Genomic DNA, 27,789 nt, shown 5'->3' on the forward strand with positions numbered 1-27,789 from the left:
TGCACCTACACCTTAAGTTCTCATAAAAATGCAATCATTGCTAATGAAATGTTTGTTTTTGAACATGAATAAATAAAAACTATACACACTTAAAAACATCAAATAATCAAATATTCGCTATGCCACACACACGCAAATATAAAACAAAAATAGGGTGCGTCTTAACACTGTCACTGAGCAGAAACAGTGCATTTAAATGGTGCTGCTTTTGCACCTTTTTTGCCATCAAATCTTCAGTTCACCTCTGACTATATGGTGTCTTTGCCAATATTTTCACATTCTCAATTGTTCTCCTTGTTGCTACACACAGACTATTTCAAATTGCATCAAATCAAATGAGTCTCTATTTAATTATCTCTTTTTTTTAAAAAAAAACACTCATTATAAAACGGCTGCACATGATGAAGGGAGTCTTCTGTCTCTGTTTCTGTCCTGGCTGATCACTGATAAGTTCTAAACTAAGTTGTGATGCACATCCATCATACGAATACTCACTAATCACACTGTTAGATATCAGTAAATCATACTGTTGCACCACAGATCATTTTTTTATGGACTCGTGTTTGTGTGGTTTGACATTATTTATTAGTCATTTGCACTATGTCGAGTACAATGAGAGTACAGTGACCTCAGAGAGTACAGTGGACTGTGGGTGTCTGGCAGAGCCAACAAAAGGCTGCGTGCTTTCATAGGCTCCTCCAACAGCTGTCCAAGTGAGACAGCGCAGCAGAGCGCAGGCTGGAGGGAGGGAAGGTGGGGAGGAGGGAAGAGGAGGAGGGGGGGGGAGAGAGTGAGATGGGTTCAAGCCCGACAGCGGTGAGTTGAGCAGCCGCAGCCTGCAGCTGATGCCGTTTCACTGTAGATATCCAGAGAATCTGCGGAGATTGGGTCGAGCATTAAGTGGACACATACTGAGCCTCCTTTTGTCTGGACAGTGGGGGAGAAACGAAACATAACGGGGAGGCTCCATGTCGTTACAAGAACTCCCGGGCTCGTTTGGAGTCATGTTCCCTGCGTTCTCTCTGCCGATGAAAGCGGAGCGCAGTCGAAATAAGGAGCGGTTGGAGGCCAGTCTGGCCGGCCTGTGTGAGCTGGAGCTGCTGAAGCAGAGGCAGGAATGCAGGGTGCTGAGCGCTCTCTGCCTCGGGGACGTTCCTCTCTCTGGGCGTCCGCCTTGGGGAGCGCTACGGTCGGCCCGCTGCGCACTGGACGCACCGAGCAGCAACGCATCGGATGAAAATGGCTTCAGGCTCCAGAATGTGAGTTGTATCTCTCGTTCTGTCTGTTGATTCTTCTTTTGTGACAAAGTTTGTTCAAAAAAATAATCCCACTTCGAAGTTTTTGATGCAAATGGGCACTTAAGTGACTGTTACTGTGCGTCGTGCGCCATGGAACCACTTTCCAAAACTTTGCACATGAATGAGTCAATGTTTGACAACAAACTCCACTTAGTTTACAAGGTGTTCAAGTTATTTTTGTCAGCAGAACGATGACAGTGTCAGCACTTATTTCTATACATTAACTGAAGGATGATATGCAAACATGTCCCTTTGAAAACTGGACATCCATGTTACATCCACAGATTGCTTCCAACTGTTTGTGTCCTACAGAGTCAATATCATCATCAGTTGTTTCTATTTTCCAGGAGAAAGTATAAAGTAACCAATTCCATAGCACTTACACTACTTAATGTCCATGGCAGATGATGATGGATATGAAAGACAAGCCTCAGGGTATGAGCCAAGCATTTAGCATTTAATGTCATTTCAAGATATGGTTCATACTGAAGGCTTATCTGCAATTTGAGACACTGGATTCCTACAAGCCTGGATCCACTCTCAGCAGGTTTTTTAAAAAAAAAACTAATTTATATCACATTGGATATCTATATACTTGATTTCAGTCCCAAGTAACAAAACCAGATGATAGAAACAGACCATAGGAACAATATTAGTCATCAGTGTTTGAAAGACGTAAGCAGATGTGGTATTATCCAGGAGGACGGTGAGTCTGCAGTCTGTCAGCTCTGTGCTGTGGTGGTGAGACTGTTGTTTTCCTGGGAAAGGATGCAGCAGAAACACAGATTAACCTCCCACCACCACCATCACCACCGCCCCGTTTTCTTTTCTGCGACAGCCATGATTCCTGTCTGCATCTGTTTATTCACTGAGATCAACATTTTTGCGACTTGAAAAAGAGGAAAAACCCTTTGCAGTCCGTCTAAGAACATGTCCACATTTTTAAATGAATAGCTGCCTTCATCTTGTCCTTGTTGTCTTTACTGAAGAGTTTCCTTCTTAGTGGAACTTAACGGGAACAGATCAGAAAGCTGTATGATGCCTCAGCATTGGTGGATCTCTTCCAAAAGTTTTAGTGTTTTTGTATAAAGTTCCGTGACAACACCCAGACACTGACTATGAAATAACAAAGAACTGGAGCCGAGTTATTTGTAGATAATGGCCAAGAGTTGAGCTTGGACCCGTGACCAATGGAATAAAGTGATTACGGCGGAACACTCCTTAGCACAACAACGTATTTATGAAATAAACGTCAGGTTAAATAACAAACATCAAGCTGACAAGGCTTTGTTTGCTTTGGACAAGCGTGAACGTGAATTCAGTTCACCTTCCATCAGACAACAGTTTGTCCTCTGTAAATACGAACATAGATTCCACAGATGGGTTCCTGTGATGTGGAGAGTCACCGCCATCCATTTTACAATTCTGTTTGACGTTTTTGAAAAGCAGTTTTGACAGGCGGTGTGAGGACAGTAAGCAGACAGGCGGTGGAGTTGGTTAAAACTGAGATTAACATGTTGACACTTGTTTGTTTAATCCGTATAAACAGCAGAGTCACAGCAGTGTCAAGTTGTGGTTGTGGGAACGGGGATGTTTGTTGAAACTCACAGCTCACTGCGTAATTAGTACGACGTCAATCAAAAACATGACACCATCAAATGTCACCCACCTCTGGTTATACAGTGGTAACACTGTGGGATGCACCATGACGGTGTCGGCAGATCCGATGCGTATCATCTGCGACACCTTTGGGCAATCGCTCTTTACATGACTGTAATCTATCGGAAACGTTCCAACGGTTTCCGAACGCTGACATTTTGAGGCTTAGGTGTTATAGAGTTAAAATGTATTATCAGATATAAATCGATATATATCGATATATAACTAATGACTACAACAGTAGGCTAAATAGGCCGCGACCTCTACAACTACTATTTACTTTACGTTTATTTGTTTCGCTCAATGAAGAAAATGTATATCTACATTTGCTGCGACACAAAGTATGAAAAAATATTATGCTAATTTCATGACAGAAGAGACTAAACGACCTCTGGTAAAGAAATGTAGTTGAAATGTTAAAAGACATATAGACACATATTTTCTTCTTTGTAAAAAAAGTACAGTTACATAGTTATACATAATTATTACATAAAAAAAAACAGCACAGTTCCTGGATCACTTATAATAGTCTCTTAAGAACATTTTTGATGATATCTGACCTTTATGAGGTCTCCATGAGTACAGGTAAACACCGTGCATCGTCTGCCGGATCATTTGTCCCTTTGTTGATATTGAATACATTTGCTTTCCACACCACTCAGCACTTTGGAGACGAAAGGAAACGGTCAGTCATAAAAGCTTTATCGGACTCAGGTTGATTGTTGATATTTAGGGCCGGTTCTTCTCTGCTACGCATGTACAGTACGTGTGTTTATATGTGTGTGGAAGTAAGTGAAGCTACAAAGAGGAAACGGATCCCGGCACAGAAAGAATGTGTCTGTGTGTGTGAGGGAGAGAGAGAGACAGAGAGACAGAGAAGCAGAGTAGGTGTATTTAATCCTCAGCAGGAGCTGCTGACAGCCATGTGACAGCCGACAGCAGCTGGAGAAGCAGCACAACCTTCACTGTGGCCTCATGCATGTCCAGGGACTAATCAGAGGGTCCATTGAAATGTTGACTCAAAACATGTGGTGCGTGTGTGTGTGTGTGTCTGTTTGTGTAGGCCAATTGAAAAGTAACAAAATTAGTCACATAAAAAAAGACAAAATGACTTAAAAATAAAGAATATGTTGTAGTTGTAGTGATGAGAAACCACATTCATTCAACAGAAAAAAGGCTCCTAATATGAATACTTCTTTCAGTGGAAGATTTCAATTTTAATTTAAATGACAGAAATACATATTTTTGGATAAATAACATATGATCTCATATGATGTCATCATTTATGTTTATTTCGTGTCAAATCTATTTCTATAGATATTCATTTGCGATTCAGACCATACACAGATGCATATTCAGAGTAGACACATATACAGTAGACCATATGTACAAGTGTTTTAGAGGAGTTACATGCTGCTCACTGGTCACTGGGGAAGTTGTGATAGCAGAAGTGATAAGACAGACGAGTGGTGCTTCTGTAAACAGCGGAGCAGCTCATACAACACCCCGAGGAAAGTAAGCAGAAACACTCTCCCCTCCTCTCGACAGCTGCCGCCGCCACTGACTTGTCCTTGAGCAAGGCAGTGATTCCACCAACTTCTGCGGTGCCAAACACTGGGTGCGTGTTCATATTTTGGTCAGGCGGTGTGTGTTTGTTTGCATTTCCAACATCCAAGTCCCCTGCGGACTGGAGCAGCCATGTTGCCAAGCACGACACTGAACTAAAGGCTCTCATTTACTTTTGCTATGATGAATATGTGGCATGAAGAGCAAAGTGGAGAGACGTCCCACTCAGAGTCAGTCTGAAACAGGACTTACAGACCCCTGCGATGGCTGAATCCATGTCATTGTCAAGGGTTAAGGAGAATTCCCAGCGTATTATTCAGACACATTTTTTCATCGAGGACAGTTTATCTCCAAATCCACGGCGAGAGTGAACTACGTAGAACATCTTTCGTAACACGGATCAACCGAAAGTAAATCTCAGAGTCAGCAAGTCTAAAAAAACAACTGCAGCAACAGAAATACGGCGCAGCTTAATCCGTGTTCCTAATTCAAGGAAAATACATTAAGTCCTACTATGTGTTCAAGGTCTGGCTTTAATCAACGCAGAGCAAAAACGGCCACGATCTCCCCAGAACACTGGATGCGATTTCCTGTGGCAATCAATCGAGGGATCAACTTATTTCAGTAGACAGAGGAAGAAACAATCCCTTAAACGGCTCCATCTGACTCTGATAAACAATCAGCTGAGAGACACAGGCTCCTGCGCAGTGTTATAGACTGATACCAGGAGAGCAGGCATGCACACACACACACACACACACACACACACACACACACGTACACTAGTAGTTTGAATTCCTTTAAAGCCCCTATATGTGCTGCAGTAGATTCCGTTCAAATGCTTTTGGCAGCAAAACAGCCAAAACCTCAAGCACATCCATGGATGTCTTATTTATTTATATATGTATATGTATATATATACGTATATATATGTGTGTGTATATGTGTGTATATAAGACTGCATTTATAACATGTGTCTATTCCAGATTGTCCTATAAGCGAGTGTCTTCTGGTCTTGTAATACCACGGAGTAGTGCATGTGGAACATGCCACACACAGTTGAACAGAGGGGGAACTATATTTGAAACAGTAGTTATAGTTTATTCACTGCTGGTTTAAACAAAGCTGTTGTGCATTTTTATTATGTGAGAAAATAGCCTGCGCAGAATTTGATCCTTCACTCACTCCAGAGTCTACACGACACCACACCGCAACCGAGTGGTGTGAGCTACGTCGTTTGACTCAAACAGATACACTGAGTGAGACCGAGGTGGATATTTAATCGGTGGTTGGTCTGGGAGGACATGCTGTGGGTCAGCGTTTTTGTGTCTCTGTGTTGTCAACTGAGCCGATTCCGGGCCCCACAGACAGAGCTCAGAGGAGATTTGGTAGAGGTATGCACAAACTGAATAGGAAGGGATGAGGGACGGCGGGATGTGGGAAGGAATGAGATAGGAGGATGACGGGATGAGAGGACGGAGGAAAAGGTGGGCGGAGAAAACTGGGAAAGAGTGTGATGGGTTGACCAGAAACAGACCCAGGCAGGCTGGACAGTTTTTCCCTGAACTTGGGTTAATTAGTTACTTACTTAATGTGGTACTTTGGCAACATCTTATTTATCTATCAAATGGAGTTTAAATAAGCTGCAGGATATAAATTGTGTAAAAATGTCAACCTTAAAAATGTGTATTTTTGATATACACTATTGCACGTCGCATATTGCGAACCCTGGTATACTCACACATCAAGTTCCTGTAGTATCTCACTTCACCATCGGGTCTGGACACAGGGAAATGGACGCATTCCTACCAAAGATGAAGACAACGACGCTACAGCTCCCTCGGACACGTCTGGTTGGAGCGACTCGCAGTTGAAAGTCCCATCGGGCAGGGGAGTCAGGGAGTCAGCCGGTTCAAGGGTTGCCAGGTCATGGCTCGGATGACTATGCTTGGCGACGACTTCGTCTGTTGTCAAACTATTTTTTCTGCTTGGTGGGCGGGGCTTATACTCCACCTACAGTTTGTGTATGCAGGGCTCCAGAGTGCGACCATTTTGGTCGCCACATTTCCCACGCCCGCCAGTTGGACGAGGATTCAGCGTTGGGCTCTTCCCTCTTTGCTCGCCACTACTGAGGGAATCCTGGTTAGTTTCTTTTCCTCCGCTTAGTAGTTATGCTTAAATTCAGCGGGTTGTCTCGTCTGATCTGAGGTCTTAGTCACGTAGGACGGGCCCGCCTCCGCGACCACCACCACCACTGGGGGCCAGGCGTAACGCGGGAAGTGCAGAGACCCTATAGTCAGCCACACCCGGCTCATGCGGGGCCCGACGGTTTGTGTAAGTGGTCGGGGGTGGGGGAGGACCAATGCAAAAAGTTAGTCTGGAGCCCCAGTATGCACTGTCCACGAACACCCAACACACTCTTTGCGTGCGGTTCCAAAATCTGGGCGTTGAGTGTTGATGAAGTCGTGTCAAGCGCACATACCAGGGCCTTAACTGACTTCAAATAGTTGAGTGCAAAAGTGAGATAGAAATGCAGATTGGAGAGACAGGCCATATCATTTGTTATTTTTGAACTGTGATATTTTATCACATGGAGAAAAAAAGGAAAACCAGCCTCATATATCGACTGTCGGCTGCACTGACTACACTGTTAAAGATCGGCACCAGCCCTGGAAAACCAAATATTGATTAAACCCTAGAATGTAACTCTAGCATCATTTCATTTTGTTAATGTTTGCTTGTTGGCTGACTCTTGAGCCTTCAGCTCAGTGTTTACCGTCTCACTATACCAACCGAAGAGTTTGGATCATCTGCAGCCAGAGCCGATCAGATAACACTAATGGGAATCACCACAAATATCAACTGGCAGCGAAATGTCTTCGTCAGCGTTTGTTTATAAACAGAGAAATTTTGGGATATTTTAATTACAACCAGTAGCACAGTAATAAGACGCTCGCTACAGCCATGAAACGACTCATTTTGCTTTCAGTAATAAAGCTTGACATAAAAACGTTTTTGCGATATAATGTTTATTCTCAGCTGCACAAACATCAATAAAACCCATAGAGTATTCTGTTGCTGAGGAATCATTTGTCTGTTTAAAAACTCTGTCGCTGCTCAGTCTGCTACTGTTTATTTTTACTCCTTTGAAACATTAATCCCATTTACTGTTTCCTGTGCCCCTTGTTTTCCTTCTCCTCTTCGTCTCTTGCTGCTGGAACCCTGTCTTTTGAGTGAAATTATAGAACTTTTCCCATCCTGATCTTTATCTCTACATCGTGCACCTCTTTCATCACCTATGTGATGCTGCTGAAACGATAAAAGCACCAAGATTTTGGGGGATTTTGGATACAAACAACCACGATAAAGACACAGATTCAACAGTTTTGTGAGAACTGCTGACTCACTGTCCTCTTGGTTTAATATTTACAAACCACTCTGTGCCCACGGAGCTTTAGGTATCATCAAACATCCCTCCCACAACTTCACCTCCCTCACGTTTTCGGGCAGAAGGTACAGGAGCAGCTACTCTAGGGCAGAACAGCTTCTTCACCACAGCAATCAGGCTCCTAAATCTTAAAATAGAAACTGCATGACACAAATTAAATATTTTGTTAGTTACTTACTGCATATTAAATAGTTTAATACTGCATCTAATTATTACATCCATTTACACATATCTATTTTACTAGGTATGGTTTTTTTTTTTACCAGAGATGGCAGAAAGTCACACATAAGCAAGTCTGAAGTCTTAACCTTCAGGTCTCAAGCAAGTCTGAAGTCTTAACCTTCTGAAGTCTTAACCTTCAGGTCTCAAGCAAGTCTGAAGTCTTAACCTACAAGTCTCAAGCAAGTTTGAAGTCTTAACCTTCTGAAGTCTTAACCTTCAAGTCTCAAGCAAGTCTGAAGTCTTAACCTTCAGGTCTCAAGCAAGTCTGTTAACCTTTAAAGTCTTAACCTCTCAGTCTGAAGTCTTAACCTTCAAGTCTCAAGCAAGTCTGAAGTCTTAACATTCAGGTCTCAAGCAAGTCTGAAGTCTTTACCTTCTGAAGTCTTAACCTTCAGGTCTCAAACAAGTATGAAGTATTAACCTTCTGAAGTCTTAACCTTCTGAAGTTTTAACCTTCAAGTCTCAAGCAAGTCTGAAGTCTTAATCTACAGGTCTCAAGCAAGTCTGAAGTCTTAACCTTTAAGCCTCAAGCAAGTCTGAAGTCTTAACCTTCAAGAACTTCAAAAGAACTGCTAAAATTTGTAACAAAAACACTATTTGTCACGTTTTACTTATCTTAACCAACTTTTTACCCACCAATACATTAACTAGCATTGGGATTTTCAGTGTTGAACTTAAGTCAGACTTGAGTCAAGCCACGTGACTCAAGTCCCCTACCTCTGTGATCTACAATTATTTTTCATTCTTCCCTTGTGTTTTCCACTGTTGTCGTAAATGGACGTGCATAAGCATGACCAAAAAAGGAAAGATAAAATTGAAATGCTTTAAACGTAACATCAGAGTACAAAAATGTTTTGTCGAAATCAGTCCATTGCTGTCCGACACATTCCTGTGAAAACAGAGAGCGAGTGTTGGTGGAGAGGTCGCTCTGTTGAGCGGTCATACTTTTAGGTGTTAGTCAGAAATACCAGTGTAATCACATTCTTTCAGCTTGCTGTGAGTTTCATGCGGAGGTTCCTCGTTGTTGCATGAGAGTGGAGTCGGATTGATTCATGCGAAATCATACTTTGTGAAGAGAGGTCGAATATTTTTGCAGACTCTATACATAAACTGGCTTCCTTCCTGAGAGTGACTTATAGCCAAAGTCTACTAGACTATACACAGTGTTAATTGTCTGTGACGCAGTCTTTAAAGTTTGACCCCTGCAGAACCACTTACACTCCAGCTGTTAGTTTTACAACTCAAGGCTTCAGTCGTGCTGGAAGGTGTGCATGCGCACATGCATGCATGAGTGTGTGCACATGGGCAACTGTCAGTGCATGCAAAGCATGAGCGTTATGTGTGTGTGTGAGTGAGAGAGAGGAGAGAAGGCAGCCATTGAGTCAGTGTGGTCTAGCTGCTCAAACCCACACACAGCTCCTTTTATGCAGTGCATGCCTATATGAGTCCTGCTTAATTTTATACACATACACATACTGTATCTCGTGGTGAAGAGTGGTGGAAAAAAAGCAAACTGTTTCATTAGAATTATTGGAATCTTATCTGTGAAATCTGGTCATGATAAGACATGATGTTAACCAGAGCCGCGAATGTTTTATGATGATGATCCTGGATTTGCTCCTTAATGATGAAAATCCCCTGGAGTCAAACTCAAGGGTTTCTTCAGTAATCTGGACTTGATGCTTGAGTTGGAGTCAAACTGTCCAATGCTCAGGAGACAAAACAATGAATTGCTCAATGTTTTCCCAGGAAAACGGGATTTCAGGTGGTGAGTTTTTGAGTTTTCACTCTAAATAAGACGACATAGCTAACTTAATTCGATCACTTACAGTGTGGGTGGTTAAAAAACAAACACAAAATCCATAATGTCGCCTGCTGATTTGCCTTTCTTTTTTGGTGGCACGATGTCTGCAAAAGAGAACACAAGTAGGCATGGACAAAATGTGTGTTAAGTGCGAGAGAAAGGGAAAGACAAAAAGATGTGCCTGTGTGCTTCAGCGATTTTTCTGCTCGGCTGTGATGCATTCATCGATGCTCGTAAAATCCTACACATTGCCCTGTCTCTAATATAGAGAGGGACAATATTGGTGGGGACATGTCCCCAGCGTCCAAAAGCAAACCTGCACCCTTGGTTGGAGTAGACCTTCAGTTCTTGTAATTTAATTTCCACTCTCTTCTGCAGAATTCCTGTCGTTTGCACATTTTTATTTCACCTTGCTTCCATTTTTTTCCCCCCCAAGAAAAACATACTGTTTGGCTCTACTTTTTCCTCCACCCGCTCACCATCATTGACTATGGGAGGGGTGCAGCCAGTATCTTGCACGTTTGTCCTCAGATGACTGTCTAGATTTATCTCGTTCTGATCTTTTCATCCATATTTCTATAATGATACTGAGGTCACGATCGCAAGATTAGATAAGCTGTTCCAATTGCTCACTTTCGTTCCAATCATTAATTGTATAAAAACGCCTATGTGGTCATTGGTTGCAATTAAACTGTGTTGTGGGTGGAGACCTGACTTGATGAAGCGCATGTTTGAAAATGCTCAGCTGCTGCTGCTGCTGCTGCTGCATGGATTGAATTAACAGTTGGCAGTGAGAGAAGTGAGAGACCTGCATCTAGAAAATAGCCAATGCGGGCTTGTGGCTTTTCAGTGCAGGCTCTGACAAGTTCGACTTTAAACAACTTTTGCTGCGATTGCACTTCTTCTAAAATAGGAAACAGTCTTCGTGAGAGTGTTGAAACATGACTGCATCTAATATCCCGTGAAGCATTGTTTGAATATCTCACCACACTTGGCTAGAAAGTACAGAAAACATTTTACTTTTTGTATATATATATATATATATATATATATATATATATATATATATATATATATATATATATATATATATATATATATACATATAGCGAGAGAGAGCAAGAACACTATAATTCCCCTTAACATGTACAATATAATCTTATAATCTCACAGTCCTCCATCTTGATTCTGGCAAACAGCTTCTCCTCTGGTTTCAGAGGTGTGTGGAAAATTGGACTGGATGTGAAGTTCGGGGCAGCTTCTCAGCAGCCGCTGCTATTTTACTGAAACTTTCCAGCTCGTATCCATTTTCTCAAGTGGAGAGGCACATGTGAGTAAGTAAGGGAGGGGGAAAAGCCCAATTTCGAAACGTTAGTCCACATTCGTATGACCCACTTGGGCAGAGATTATGTGCTCGGTTGGAAGCAGCTACAAGTGTGCTGCACATGACTAAATAAGGAATCTATATTCTGATTTATTTGTTTTAAAAAAAAATCACTAAAGCAAATATTCAAAGGAACATATGTACTTGTTTTTCTCTCATGTCTTGATCTGTATAGGCCTAATTTTGTCCTATAACTTTGTGTTTCATAGGATGTATCTTGTTGTGGAATTGGATTTCCTCCCCTGGGACCTTATATCGTAATAGCTATTTATGGAAAAACATTTAAAGGCAATTTTTTTTAATAGCATTCACATTGTTGGCATCTAAATGGCCCTGATTTGTACACTAGTTTTCTGCATGGTCGATTCATGGAAAACATAAGTACTACAGATGTTTCCCCACTGAGTATGTAACCTTCACTTTATGGTCTTTTTTATCTGCTGCAGTATTACTCCAGGGTTTCCTGCCGTGCATCCTTTTCTAACAAATAGTAGCTGGAGGCGCACGGCAGAATTCCTGCAGAAAGGCAGGTTTTTGGAATCAGGTGTCCTAAATGTGAAACATGTGGGTTTGGTTAAACATGTGACAGCGACTTCTATAGTAATCAGATGACCAGCTGCCGTGTCCCTGGGGTCCGTTTTAATGTTCTGTGCCATGGTTAACACGAAGTGTTTTTGTTTTAGGAGGAGTGAACTTGTTTTGAATTCCTGCATTAAACACAGTGTTATGAATACCAGCAGTTCTGGTCAGTAATGCTGATTTTCTCTCTTGTCCTCTTTGCTCGTGGAGCCTCTGCTCTCTGCTCTTTAGACAGCTTCTCACACCTGCTTCAAATGTAACGGTGAGCTCGTCAGCGAGCTCTGCAGAAGCCTGATAACGAGCTGTTCATCTGAGTCAGGTGTGTTGGAGCAGGGCGACATCTAAAACAGGGCAGTGTTCCCTGAGGTCCAGGGTTTGGAAGCACTGTCCTACATACCAGAGTCTGTTCCCATCCTTTAGCTCACATCTGGGTGATGCACACTCACTACGAGGGTGTTATTGTTCCACTGTTTTGATACTAAGTGCATGTGGTCATAACTGTCTGTGAATGTGAAGGTTGTTGCTCTCTGTGACTCCACATCTCCCTGTGGGAGATCAACGGGGAGTGGGTACGTGCACTTCAAACAAAAGTGCATTTAAGGGTCCTCACATATTGTCCCGTTACATGTTGGGTTATAATCAGGACATTTATGTTGTAATATCAGTGGTAAAGTTCAGGGTTTCTGAAGTGTGATTGTATCAGGTACTTAAACCATCGTCAGCGTCGTGTGTGTACTGTCCGTCTCTCTGCTCTGGTTGTTCCCTGTGCTCAGAAGCATCAGGGAAAGACAGACACACACTCTGAGAAGACATGACTCTTTGGGAAAAACAGAATGAACTCAATCGACAACAGGGATACCTTACACAATCAAAGCCACCTTTAGGGAAGGCTATTTTAAGAATACATTCTCTCCTCTGTCTCACCGGTTTGCTGTGATTTTACATCATGGCACCCAGGAGTTGTTGATCCACTACTGCCTCCTTCAGTGAGTTTAAATTTGCTATTTTGTGGCCTTGGTGTTTGTTACCCAGGTAACACAAACTTACCAAATGAGGCAGCAATAAAATAGCATCAGTTTAAAATGCTTACTTTCTCTGAGGAATTTGGTACAGAAGAGTGAGCGGTGGGCATAGCAACACAACCTTTGGTAAACTATATATAAAATGATGCAAAATACCTGAACTGTCCCTTTAGTTATGGTAATTAATGAGCTTGATATCAATGGACCACAAATCTAAAGGGATTATTGTGACACATACCAAGTTCCAGCATGGCACGACTAGCACCTGGTACCTGGTACTTTTGTATGTACCTGGAGTAAACTGGTAGAGTCAACTGATTCTAATGATTCAGTACATCTGAAAAAACCACTGCTTTACAAGCCAATAGTCACTAGTTTGTGTGTATGAAACAAAGTCACGACAGTGTCAAAACCATAGTAGTGTCGAGTCGTGCCGTGCTGGAGCTGTATAGTGGAAAAGCGTCAATACACTCACTTTAACAGTTCTGCTGTGAATAATAAATACAACAGGCGTATAACATCCCCATTTATCAGGGCTGTTATTCAGGACTTCAGCGACTAATCAGAATCAGATGAAAATTTTGAAAATATTTTGTATAGAAAGTGACATTTACTTAAAATAAGATATAAAATCACTTACGAGGACCAGGCTCTGGAAGTGAAAATGGCTGCTCACAAAGACATTTGTGGTGAAGTGCTGAAGGGTGAAGTAGTGGAATGATTATCGGAAATGAAGGGACATCAGAGCACAAACACATGTCTCTTATGTCCTCTTGAGAGAGAGAGAGAGGGAGAGAGAGAGAGAGAGAGTGCATTCCCTTATAAGTACAAACAGTTGACTTGTACTCTCTCTGTGTGTATTTCAGAGCAGTCTCCAGGCTTCTTCTCCCGCGGGTGTTAGGTCATCTTTGGAACAGCAGGTGGCGGAGCTGAAGGTGAACACTGAGGTCAGATCAACAGAACCGCCCACGGATCTGGAGAGCAAGAGATTCAGCTCAGGTAAAACCATCAACGCTGAAAGTCCCACTGCAGAGCACATGCAACGCGAGGGTGGACACGGTATTCACCCATTTTACGTCATAAAAGCCTTCACATTTTCTGTTTTGTGACTGTTGTTTAGCCCAGACTTTTTTTTTGCTGAATCTGGATTGTCTGTTGCATGTTTTCCTTGTGTGCTCTGGTTTCCTCCCTCAGTCCAAACACATGAAGATTTGGGATGAGGTTGACGGGACAATCTAAATTAACTATAGGTGTGAATGTGAGACTATATGGTTGTTTGTGTCCGTATGCTGACCCCAAAGAGGATAAAGCTATTAAAAATTAATGAATTTCTGTGTTAAGAATCTAATAATTCTGTATTTGTATTCTCTGTCCTTAATCCTAATATGGGGAGAGGAAAAGTGAACGAAGAAACTTAAAACCTCAAGAAAAGCATGTAGCACGTGAACATGGAGTGAAGCATAAATTGATACAACAATATTTAGGTTAATACTGTTAAAGGACAGCAGGGGGTCCTCCACCATGTCCTCTTTGTTAATGACACCACAATGAAACAGTTAAGACAGAAATTGCAAATTATTTGCAGACAAAAATACTGCAACCTAACCTTTAAAATAAGTAAACGTAATATGAAGCTCATGCGCCTTATTCTTCTGTGCTGTTTCTACAGCTTGGCTGCAGTCAAACTGCAGTAATTCAATTGAATGGATGCAATTTAGGAATGACTCTTAAGTGCAAAAGCAAAGCCATCTGGTCAAAAGGAACTGCCCAGAGCTCAGATCCAGCGCTGTGTGCATCTGAAGAATAGGCTTCAAAATATTGTTTCAGATATGTGTCCTCCTTTTCAAATCGTGCCATCGTGGTTGGCATTTCATGATGCATAGTTTTCTAAAATGTGGATGTCACTTTGTAATTATGGGGGTAGTGCATTAGTTTTAGATTACTTTTATTTTTAGCATGTTAGCTGCAACATAAGCTAATGAAGCATCTGTTCCGAATGCCTTCTGAATGCATTGTGGTGCAGTGCATGACTCAGAGTCATTATTAAGACCATGGCTTCTTCCACGGCACTGTAGACTCTGAGGTCATTAATGATGCAGTTTAGTGTCTGGCAAACAAACACACATCTATTACACGTCCTAGTTTTGGCGAAGCATCTTCCATCACATCTAAGCCCATACTTGAAATTAATAAAACAACTGAGATTGAAGTGGGATTTGAAATGACAAGCCGGTGACCTCAGAGGCATTAATCTCATTGTGCTGGTTACACAAACATATAACTACACTGGAGTCTAGTGAGACCACAACTGGATTTAAACATGTGTTTGATGACAGTGAGAGAAAAGGATTTACTGTCGTGTGACTGCATTTTGCTTATAATAGATATTGTACAGCCTGCACAAATTAAAGTTGCATTCATCAAACGGATTGGTTGTGACTTTTCAGCTGTGCTGTTTTACCATTTCACTCCGAATCCCGTAAACACTGTAGCTTTGTATGTTTTTCATACAAAACTTCACTTGTTTATTGGTGTATTTGCTTAATTTCAGCAGTATTATTTTAAATGTACTGAACTCACTGAACTATTGAGTTGTAGTTGAGTTGTGGTTGTGATCTCAGGTTGTATAATGCATGTATAAAACATGTATATGCAGCACTGTTTGCTACAGGGTTTGTGTTCAACGGTTTGTACCTAATTAATAATACATATTTAACAGCCCTGAGCGACAAGATTAGTGATGACAACAAAAGTAATACTGATCATCATCATTCTTTTCTCTTTTTGTCAGGAGAGGTCCAGGTGAGTTGCCAACATCGATCTCCTGAACCAAACTACCTGCGTTCCCTCTCCACCACTGTGGGGACAGGGGAGACAGAGACGAGAGAATCCTGGCAGTCGGACACAACGAGACAAGCTATGGTTACCGATGCCTTTGGGGAGGTGAGGGACGTGGAGCTCGGTCAAGAGAATCAACAACAAACTCAAAAAGTAGAGACTTATCTGTTCGGATTGATCCAACGCCGAGCTCTACCGCCACGCCCCACCAAGCCCCGCACCAGCCTGGCTCACGATACCCGAGCTGTCACTGTGGCGAGACAGAGTAGTTTATGTCGCAAGGAGGACCATCATTCACCACCAAAGCAGGTGTCCACTCAGCTGAGCTCATCTCCACCCGTGTGTCCAGACAGGACTGCTCCACAGGCTTGCCACAACCCAGATCAGGAGCGTTATCTGGGGATAGAGTTTAACGAAGATCCTCCACCCCCGTACCACCACATTCAAAGTGTCCATCATCAGACAGGGTTTTATCACAAGCCCAGACAGGCCTCAGGGGTTAGCACCTCCCGTTCAGCCTCCCCAGACTATCCATCCTGTGGTGTGCAACAAACCCAGCAAGACTCCAGCAATAGTGAGAATGATTCACCACAACATTTCCACAACTACCATCCCCACCCAGCTCAGTCAAAGCCTCAGCATCCCACCACTCCTGATGAACAGCTGGTAAACGCAGAATATATTCCCGCCCAGCCTTGCCATGCCTCCACCAGAGCTTATGCCCACCAACACTCCAACCCCCACAAGGGATCTGGCGCACCCAAACCCAACAGAAGTGCGTTTCCGCCAGAAAGAGGCAATAATCACGAAGAGCAGCAGCCAACCGCGTCTCAGATCCAACCCTCCAGATGCCGAGGGGGTCCAAAGAAGTGTCGTATGAATGAAGAGAGGAGTAGTGCCAGTAGGAAGCCGGGGAAGAAGGCATGTCGCTCTCAGTCAGAAAACAGTCTGCAAAGGGTTCCAGAGCGCAAGTACAACACAGTCGAGAGAGATGGTGGAGGAAGTGGAAGCGGAGGGAGGGGAAGCCGCAGTAGTCAGTCCAAGAGCAAGAAACAACAGCCGGGGAGTGGTAGCTACCGGCGCTGGCAGTCCTCCCTCGAGCTGAGCCAAGATGAAGCTGAGCAGCAACCCATGCAGGCACCTGTTCAAGGCTCCTCAGCTTCAAACCAAAGGGACCAAAGGCGCACGCGGAAATCCCGTTCCACGCAGCCGTCGTACGCTTACCCGCACCGCAGCCAAAATCACCACCATCACCACTCCCACCATCATCAGCATATGGAGTACCACTTAGAGAGGGATCAAGTGCCACTGTGTAAGCCCAGTGTAGACTACCATCATCAAGGCCAGGGCGAGTCGGAGTCGAGCATGAGCGAGGCCGACTCTCCAGATTCCAGCTCCACGTCCAGTGACTCAGATGAGAGCGGCGGTCTGGTCTGGCCCCAACAACTGCCCCCTCAACTGTCCCTCCCATCACCTCCTGCTCCGCCTGGAGCTCCTCTTCAGCCCAAAGCTTTTGTCAAGATTAAAGCCTCGCACGCCCTTAAGAAGAAGATCCTACGCTTCCGCACCGGATCGCTGAAAGTTATGACCACTGTATAAAGTGGAATAATGGCCAAATTGAAGAAACAAACTGTGAATATGAAACAAACAAATAAGATGTTGACATGGCAGTGCTATGGTGGCATATCAGCACATTGTTATTACAATATCAGCCATCAAAGATTTGTAGTCAAACTGCTTTATCTTTTAGATAAGTTAAGTTTAATCGGTTAAGTTGCTAAAAGGTTAGCCCGCTCTAATTTGCTCACATTGACTCCAAAATGTCTATTCACACACCACGGTTAGATAATCAGATTGCTAACGAGACTGACAGCTCACGGACAATCGTTCCTAGTCGGCACATGATTGGCAGTTGCAAAGTGTGAACTATCCAAGGTCACGACGTGAAAATGCGCCAAAGATCCCAGACAGCGCTACGACGGTTAGAAGTTCAGTGGTCAACCCATCGATATGAAAACCAAATTAAGTCTGGTTTTTGCGCTTCTTGTGTCATAAAGTGCGAACGTGTCGCCTACATCTCCAGTTACACTACATGTTTCAAAGTATTAGCCAAGGATAAAAGGAGGATTGTCACACCAGAGAGCTTAAGAGCGCTCCACTGTTTAAAATTAGCCGCCGAAAACATAACAAAGTGAAACCATTTGTTATTACAGCTGTCAACATCAGAGCACGGACACACTGTGACGGCAGTGAGGGAATGTTATAAAGCGTTATAAAGCCTTGCCAAAGACTTTATGTGGGAGTTGGGTGACAGGATGTGAGAGCCGTGGAGATGGACTAAGAGAATATTGGACAGTTGGAGATGTTCACCTCAATGGTAAAGCAACTGCCATGAAGTTTCCTTGCCAAACCATGTGAATAGAGTGGTATAATCTAAGAAAGTAAACATTTTTGCTAAAGGTCTTGACATGGTGAGGATATGGACAACAGAGTTCACCTCGTAGTTTTGCTTCATAGTCTTATTTTAGTTATTTATTTTGAATTTAGTTGATTTTGTTTTTCAACGTTGTGTTAAGCAGACTCAATTCTGAGGTTGTCACACACACAGAACATGTGTTATTAACCATGCAGCCACAAAAACTCGCCAACAGTATTCTTATAGAGTTGAAGCAGACTCAGTTCAAGCTTTGATAGAGCTTTCACAGCAGCCCAGTGAACTATATTAACCTGGTAAACACACACACACAGTCTTGGCTCAAAGTGTTTATGATTTCCATAAGACAGAAATGCAATATATGCAAACGACGATAGAGGCTGGATAAAGTGAAGACTGGGGAGGCTTGTTTTGGCCCCATTCAATAACAACCCTGGGCGGTGATCCTCAGCTCTGAACTCAGCTCTAGAAAAAAAAAATCAATCCAAGTTTTCTTCATCACAACATTCCAATGAAAGGGAAGGTGTGTTTGTTTTGGGGGAAAAAAGGCTGGCTAGCATCTTTAGCCTAAAATAGGTGTTGCCAAAGAGCTGCAGAACACCTGATGTTAGCTTAGAGGTTTTGGTGAGTGTGGCCGCAGTCGCACCCAAAGACAGTTTCGAGGTCTATATCTCTACCATTCACTGCGTTGCGTTTTCTATTTTGCAAAACGCACAGTCTGAATTCTGCAAACTTTCCAAACTTTCACAAGTGGAACTCTAAAACTCAGAATTTCTACATGGAAAATTGTGTCAGGACATCCAAAAAGTCAGAGCGCAAAGAAATTCGAAGGCGGTGAATATGACGCAGGTGTGTTGAAATGAGCTATAACTCTGTTTGAACGCTGCCTTTTTTTCACAGGGTCCAGTGGTTGTGATGGTACAGCTGAGGCTCAGTAACGAAACTCACTGATATCTCTACTTAAGTACTATATAAGGTATTAAATAAAGTAATATTTGTTTTTCTGGCACCTTGTCAGGCTGAATGTTGAGTATTGGACTTTAAAATAACAAAGTGTCTTTTTTTGCGCCGATGACACGCAGGACATGACGTGACAGGTCTGCACTACTAATACCTTTTGTTCCTGTCTGCAGAGGAAAGAACGATACACTTCTCTACAGGACAAGTGTACTTTGTGCTGTAGAGAAGGAATAAATCCCAGTGTGTTCTACTGAAATCTTACATTTTTAATCAATCATACAGTCATGTAGCAGTGTGTTTTGTTGAACTCTCTTGGCAGCGCATTACAAGACCGTTGGATTCATGTTTGAATTCTTTGTCGAGAATTCTTTGTCAACTTACCCTGCATGTTTAAAAAATAATCACTGGGATGTCAAAGAAGGATCCTTTGTGTCTTAGTCCACCCCATGCTGCTTGTTTTCCTCCCTCCTGTTCTTATATGCGCTCTCTTCTCTCTCTTCATCATATGCTCATTGGAAACACATTGTTGAAACTGCGATTTTTGCCTGCAATGCAACATGTTTTTCTCATCAGACTTCAGCTGTTCAATGTTTTATGGGCGGATGCAAATGTACGATCGCGACTTCAGACGATAAAAGGGAGGAGATGTGAAGGAGAGGATTGTTAGTGAGCGTACAAAGTGCCTGCAAATTTGCGGTTGAGATAAATCTCGCTGGATGAAGAATTGACGTTCAATCTAAAGGAGTATTTGTCGTGTACCGTTGCAGCAGACGCAAACCAGTGGCTTGCTTTACAACAATCTTGAAGGATTTTATATAAAATATCACATTATATTTCTTCTGTGTTGATGTTAATAGGGCACTTGCAGACTAATACATTTTTGTATTTGACAGTATTATCATTTGACATGCACAAGCCAACTCACTATCTGCTTATATTTGTATGAAATTGCTGTATAATATGTGTTTCAAAAATTAAAAAAAACAAAAACCTTACCTTTACCCCCCCAAAAAAAGAAAATGTAGTGTTTCTTTAACATGTAACATCAGGCAGTCGTGTCATCAGTGGTTCACAAGGTGTCACCAGCCAAGTGTCAACAAATGGCCGGCCCATGTAAATGTCCTCAGGCAGACCACACACTGTGACCCAGGTAGAGAAAACACTCAAGACACACTCGGGTACACAGAGAGTGGGGGGGGGGTTCGAGTGGAACGCGAGCTTTGGCTTGTTTAAGAGAACTGATCTCTTAAGTGTAACCAGTAACAGTTCCTGGTCATCTGGAGTTCATGACTCATTTACTTCTTTCACAGGGTGGAACCTGGTTTTAATCTACTAAGACTAATATTTACGACTACAACTAACGATGGTTTATTACTCTTACTTCTATTTATAATTGTGAAAATAAAACATCCTTACTACTTAGGACTGGGAGATATAGGTCACATTTTTCCCAAGATAAAGGGGTTTCAAATAAGTCGATACCAATAATTGTCTTGATAAAATAAATTTTTAATTGGTTAATTGTAAACTTCTCAATAGACAGAAAGCAGCAAGTCTCAAACTGCTTTCTCACTATTTTCCTTATATTTGCTTATTTATTTACTTCTACAACCACCACTTCTGCGTCATAATTGCTTTATAATACTTCCTGGTCTCACAAACCCACTCTTTAATGAGACTAAAGTGTTTGATGGTTGCTGAAATTGTTCCATATGTGCAATGTAAACAGTTTGTAAAGTGATGTAGTCCTCGTGTGCTGGAGGGAAACACTGTCACTCAGAGGTGCAGAGGGTCGTAACAGAGTCGAGAGGAAACGTTGTGGCGTCCTGGCACTCAATTATTTTAACTGAGAAGATTTTGACGAATATAACAGAACTTTCTTGACCCTAATTACATGAATTTTGTGCTTACACCCCATTTATAACTAAGTAAAGCCACAGTAATGCCCATGTCAATAATCTTTATTACTGTCAAGTAATGAAGTCATGAACTCTTGGCTCAGAAAAGCATGATCACGCACAAATCACACAATACAATGTGATCCAGACAGGATGGATAACGCTACTATTTTTGTGTTACAACTACTACAACTACTACAACGGCGACAGCTACCGAGTCTATTACTGGAGTGATAATACCAGTGCTACTAATAATACTATTACTATTACACTAATGGCGTTATAAATCTGCCACTAAAGGACTACGACCAATAAAAATATTTTCCTGTCTGTAAAAGTAATTGAGCTCATATACTAACATCGCCCCACACATATACTCTATAACCTCACCTCATAAGAGGTCCACTGAGACATGTGTGTGTGTGTGTGCGTGTGCGTGTGTCCATGTGCACACAGGAGACTGCGAGGGGATTTCAATGGGCTTGGCTGTTTTTATGACATTAGGATACAGTTCCAGCTGCCTCATTTCATTAAAGTGGAAGAGAGGGATGGAGTGGAAGAGGAGGACAAGAAACAAAAGAGGTACAACGGGTGCTCCAGAGGGAAAGCGACGAAACCTCTCACTTCTGCAACATTCAAAGCTCTTTATCGCCTCATCTGTCTCGACGTTACCAACATTTTCACAGCCGCCATCCCTTTCACTCTCTCTCCCTCGTATATGTGCTTCCCTTCCATCCTTCATCCCTCCATCTGCAAGTGGTTAGAAGAAACATGCTCCCTTCAGGGCCAGGAACCTGGAGTATTTCCTGCTTTGCCAGAGAGTCGGGGGTTGGGGGTGGGAGGGAAGGCATGAGGGGAGGAGGAGGAGGAGGAGGAACAGAGAGAGGCACTGAGCCTGAGGAGGAAACCCACACTGAGAGAGAGAGAGAGAAAAACAGAGAGACAGTGAGAGAGGGAGAGAGCGAGGGGGAAGAGGAGGAGGTTGCATGAAGGCCTCGTGCACAAACATCTGGCTTTGATTAGGCGGACAGAGAGGGTGATGGTGAGAGAGGAGACAGAGGGGCTTTTATTTTTGGCACTTTTGGAGATACATTGTGAGTGACCTATTTTCCCTGAACCCATCCCCTCTTCTTTTTTTTTTTTGATTTTTCAATACTTCATCTCAGTTCATGCTCATGTCACATCTCGGAAACACATTTTTGGCTGCAGACAAGTCAGCAGAACTGTAGTTCGTGGTGTAGCCCACTTACTTCTTCATCATTTAAGTTTTTATTTTTCTCTCTTTCTCTCACTCTGCAAACGAACACCAACAACAAATATGCACAAGGAACACACACACACACACACACTGGATGCTGCCTATAATGTCTGATATGTCCAGTCCATCACTGTATAGTTTGTCTATAACTCCAAAAATAAAGGATGGGTTTGATGCAATTTTCAGGGCAATAATGGAAATAATTACATTTTAATGCAAGAACAGCTTTCCAATTACTAGTGGTGGTTCTGTCTGATTGTTATTTCGTTTTTTTACATCCCTATACGTCACCCATGCATGACTTGTGACATCACAGATGACACAGACACAAAATGACGGCAGCACAAGGCTTCTATTCTTTCTTTAAATCAATTTAGATTATGTGATTGACGCACAATGAATGCGCGTCGTAGCTTTGCGCTGGAAATGGCAGATTTACGGCAAAGTATATGAAGATTATAAATTCTTTCACATAATGTTTTCACATTTGACCCAGGAGTGAATGCAAATCAAGCACATTCCCAATGGTGAAAAACATGTTTAATCAGTGGATTTAACAGTTGAAGTTTTATTTTAATTTTCTTTTAATCATGGACGATGGGAATGGACGATATCTGAGCGCTTTCTCTCTACTTACGTCATGTCTTTTTGACTGTGCCTCCGCAGTAAAAATGGACCATTTACTTTTGTTGGTGCGGTACTTTATTACAACTCATCATTACATTTGGCAACCTCTAGTGACCATAAGAAGGAAGTCCAATGACGCAGTTTCAAGACTGACAAAGTCCACATTGTGATGTGGTCGCGCACGGCGGCTGAGCGGCCATGAAACTTGAGCAGCGTGTGTCTCAGTGTGTCTGCTCGAGTATTTTTTGGGGGGGTAAAGATGAGGAGGAACCAGGACGACTGAACAAAACCCATTTCCAATATGTAGTTCCATATTCTCGAAGGCTGTGCTCGAGTTTGTCGATGTCCATGGACAAGTTTGAATCCACGACATTCACGGCTTTCACAGGCACCAAAGTTGGGATCATTTACCGGTGTGTTGACAGTATAAACCACATCAGTTTACGCAGATGTTTAGTCAAGGATTAATATAAAAAACAGCCCAGAGGTAGAGACGGATCCATCAGTGAAAGCTAAAAAAAACCCAAACACACAGACACAGAAACAGACTGAGAGTGTTAGCATACTTTCTCAAATCCCTGGGCAATGTCAACCAACCCCTGTTTTTTTCTCCCCCAGGGCCTCCCTCCCCCAAAGTTTAAATTCAGCAGTGATGAATGTGAGACAGAGCAAGTGAGGTCTCTGTATATGTAACAGGGTATACTACACACAACAGCTGCCCAGGCATTAATTGAAACATGGGCACATTTCACACTGGAGGGCAGCTATGTGATCCACAGTGTCTTTATCTCTGAGGGTTTTCGTTCTGTGGAGATATCAACATAAAACTTAAAGAACTTTAATGTAAGCCTTTAATAAATAAAATAACTGAGCAAGTTTACTTATAATGAAAAAAGAAGCTAAAAATATCCTGAACTTATTGCAACAGTCCCTCTTCTTTTTTTTCTGACAGATTATTTCAACACAACAACTGCACTTGGTCAGCGTAACTTGTGAGTGCCTGTCATCAGCTATGTACCCACAGGTCTAGACTCATTTATGGACTATTCAACAGCACTAGTATTGTCAGTGCTTATTTTTGCACTCTCTCAAATTGCGTGTCTTGACGGCTCATCTGATCACCGTAAGAAAACAAAAAAACAAATCTCATAAATTGGGCTAAGATGCACAGAGTCTGTGCTGTTTGACTAAACTTTGACGTGCAGGAAATGTGTTGTGATGTAAAGCGTACGGTTGCTATAGAGACATACATGACGTATAACTGTGTGGGAACATGAGTATTTCATATTTTTTTGAATTACTTTCACCAGTCAGTGTTACTGTATATGTTGCTGTGATGCCCCCTAGAGGCTAAGTCCTGCAAACACAGGCTCAGTGGCGCAACATGAGAGGGTCTCTTTATTCTGCGGGTTAATGACCCGACAGTTTCACACTCTCGTGAAACCTGGTGATGACAGACGCGTGTGACCTTTTAAAGTCGTCCATCAGTGTGTCACCGATGCTTCTTTCAAACAAACCTGCAACAAAACGACCTCTGTGTTGTTAAAATATATACGATACACACACAAAAAATTTACTTTTAAAGCCTCGTGGAAATAAAAACAACTTTATTGTGGCACAAACTGGCCAGGTATCGAGGACATGTGCGTGTGTGTAAGATAACAGTAAGATAACAGTTGATTAGGGTTTTAATTTAGAGCTGTTGCTTCCCCCAACTCCCTCTAAATTCCTTTTTTTTTATTTTTTTATTTGGCAAGATAGATTACACGAGTCATTGCTGGCACAAACTGCTCACTCAACATACTGTGTAGTCGTTTAGGAAAATAATAGAGCTGTACCACATACGGTTGGTCCACTAATGTGATGAATGAGTAATTCCGTGACACAGTTCATGCAGCTCTCATTGCTATGGTAACAGCCATAACAGACAGTTTTTGGGTCCAGGCCAGGCTTTAATGCTTTAATAAACTGGCCCTGATAGTCATGCATCATATGCTTGTTTGCTGTGGAATGAAAGTAGTGTCTCTATAGAATGAAATGTACCCTGAAAAGAAGAGACTACTGCTGCTGCTGCTGCTGCTGCTGCTGAACCTTCAGTCCACAGAGCGCAGCAGGCCACCACAGATTATTTGACTGAACTAAACGTAGCATCAGATTAGCTCCATATTAGTGACCTGTAACAAGCCTCCCTTCATCTTTGCTTGACTCAACCTTCCCTATTATTGCTCACGCTGGTTCAAGTCTTCACACAGGGTGGGGCAGCCTCGTGGCGGGTGAGACAGGCCGGCGGGTTCAGTTGGGAGAGAGACAGCTGACTCTGCGATGGACCAATAGAAGATTTCCTGGCAACCGAGCTGCAACAGTGACATTAGACAGACATAATCAGACAATAAAAGAGAAAGGCCAGTGTAACATGTGCAAACCCTTTTAAAACGTGCAGCTTTTTTTCCCCTTAAGTGGATTAGATCATCATTAAAGCCAGGTCCACAACTGTGTTTATACCCTTCATCCGCCCTGTTGTCGTCAGGCTGCTCTCCGTCCAGAGAGGCCTCGCTGTGGTCGGCGTTGCTGTTCTCACTCTCGCTCTCTGAGTCACTGAGCGCCGTGGGCTCCACGACAATAGAGGGGAGTCGTTCCCTCCTGTAGAGGAAATCGTCAGGGTAGGAGTCTGAGTCGTCGCTCATGTCGGCTTCTGGGAAGATCTAGAGCAGGCAGATTTGGGGATTAGGCAAACTGGACACTCTGAATTGACCACAGGTGTGAGAGTTGTCTCTATGTGGCCCTGTGATGGACTGCCAACCTGTCCAGTGTGCACCCCGCCTTTCGACCCTATGCCAGCTGGCCTGCCAAGTGATGGATCTCCACCATTGTCTGTTCCACTTTATCATGTATCATGTAACCAGTCGAGTATTTGAAGAAAAGGCTTTGTAGAAAAGCTTCAGCTACTTTATGGAAAGAGTCAGTGACAAGTGAAGTTGAAAGATTTTATTGAAGACAGATCAGATCCAAGGGGAACCGAGACAATGCCTGACATCTGTACAGTACACATATAGTTAGTAAGCCGTGAGATAATGTATCCGGTCCAGATGCCTGACGCCTTGGTATCTAGGGAGGGAACCTCGAAAGGCGCCCAGTTTGTGTCTTATCCTAAGTTATGACCGCTAATGTTGAAGTTATATGGGAGTAATTAAACTTAAAAGTTGGCTGAAGATTAGAATTTTCTCTCACAAAAAAAGGTTTTAAATACGATACTACTTATACTTCACGTTCTGCTCTCGGACATGCAGGCGAGCATTTAAATAAACATCATATTTTACTAGAGAGTCACACTGAGATTGTGTAACGTGCGTCTGAAATGAAGTGAAACTTTCTGTTCCCTTGTTAGAAAAATGTGAACGAGAACAGGCCAATGGAACAAATGACGGTACATGTGATGCAGTGACAGGATGGATTTGTTACATTATATTACATAAAAATAGTTGTTAACACTTATATCACCATCTTTAACATAACAAGTGCTATGTGAACATACAGTCCAGCTGTAGACTGTGTAAGATTCGGATTTGGTTTTCATGATAACCTCTTTATTATGACACCAGAATCATGTTTTCCTTTTCCTCGTGTGTGTGAGTGTGAGATAGGTTGCAGGTGTGCGTGTCTGATTGAATGTCACGTGTCCAGGTGGATCCTGGGAGCTGATTGGTCCTGCGTAGGAGGTTCCAGTATAAGAGACCTGATCATCACAGCAGTAGCGTTCCCTTGAATCACTCACATTGTATGCTGCCATCATTGTATGCTTGTATTTTTTAATTAAACCTTCAAAACTGTTTGTTTAATGTGCTGCTAGTGGTTTATTGGGAGTTGAGAAGAAGGAGTCTCCACATTCTTGCTGTGATCATGTTTTCCCCTAGGCCTGGTCGTAACTCTCTTCCTTGTTTAGTTTTCAAAACTGAACAATATGAGAAAGAATGAATTTGAGTAGACTGTATAATAGTATGAGTGTGTATAATAATACTGTTGAGTAAAGACGTCAGTCGTACCTGGTAGGCTCTGCTGTCTCTGCTGTCTCTCCTCTGACCTGAACCCTCCTTCATCTCTGCTTGACTGAGACTGGCGGTCACACTGCGAACAAGACATCATTTATTTTTATTAATCCTATAACCTATAACCAAATGTCCATTAAAGAGAAGTTTTTAATGGAATGTTTGTGTAAAACTGCGTGTCTAAAAATATGGTTCACGGATGCCCTGCAGCCACAGTTAGCATCGCTGCTCCTTAAACACTGTCGTGATTTAAAAAAAACCCTCTTTATTGCACTTCATCTGCAGTTTACCCACTTAATCGTGAGCAGCTGCACCTGCTCCTTTGGGTTTGCTGAGATGTCTTTGTCTTCTCTGGATGCAAAAAAAGAATGCAATTCTAATTAAAGCTCTTTAATTAGAATTTAGTGGAGAAGAAGAGCAGCCTCCTGCTGTGAGGCTGCAGGTACAGCTGTTAGCGAGATATAGAGGAAGGCAGAGAGGGCAGGAGTACAGTACATCGTCAAAGTGCAACCAAAATGGTGAAAATGTCATGTTGGCATTGGAACCTGTGCAAACACTAAAGCTTTGGTCCTAACTAAAGTGTGTGTGTGTGCGTGTGTGTGTGATGCTGAATTTCACTGGATCTTTAAACCAATTGGAGGTCCTTTTTATGTCATTTAATTATTAGATAAGTCACATATTTTCCTGTCACAGGAGATACTTGTTTATTGTACGCACTTTAAACTTTTCAATGTTGATGTGAATCTACG

At 42.5% G+C, this 27,789-nt stretch overlaps 1 protein-coding gene across 1 annotated transcript; it reads left to right on the forward strand.

The window, feature by feature from the left end:
• The first annotated feature begins 790 nt into the window (after positions 1-790).
• Positions 791-20,047, forward strand: LOC122779802 (dapper homolog 1-like). Its single transcript, XM_044042433.1, has 3 exons — positions 791-1,259; positions 13,849-13,981; positions 15,774-20,047. The coding sequence occupies exons 1-3, from the start codon at positions 969-971 to the stop codon at positions 17,417-17,419; spliced, it is 2,070 nt and encodes a 689-aa protein (XP_043898368.1). The 5' UTR covers positions 791-968; the 3' UTR covers positions 17,420-20,047.
• The last annotated feature ends 7,742 nt before the right edge of the window (positions 20,048-27,789 follow it).

Source organism: Solea senegalensis, linkage group LG13, assembly GCF_019176455.1.
Source record: "Solea senegalensis isolate Sse05_10M linkage group LG13, IFAPA_SoseM_1, whole genome shotgun sequence".
Classification (NCBI taxonomy): Eukaryota; Metazoa; Chordata; class Actinopteri; order Pleuronectiformes; family Soleidae; genus Solea; species Solea senegalensis.

Coding starts and splice junctions, on each gene's coding strand:
- LOC122779802 (XM_044042433.1), top strand. CDS start 969: ATGTCGTTACAAGAACTCCCGGGCTCGTTTGGAGTCATGTTCCCTGCG. Junction 1,260..13,848: donor ATGGCTTCAGGCTCCAGAAT/GTGAGTTGTATC, acceptor TGTGTATTTCAG/AGCAGTCTCCAGGCTTCTTC. Junction 13,982..15,773: donor GAGCAAGAGATTCAGCTCAG/GTAAAACCATCA, acceptor TCTTTTTGTCAG/GAGAGGTCCAGGTGAGTTGC.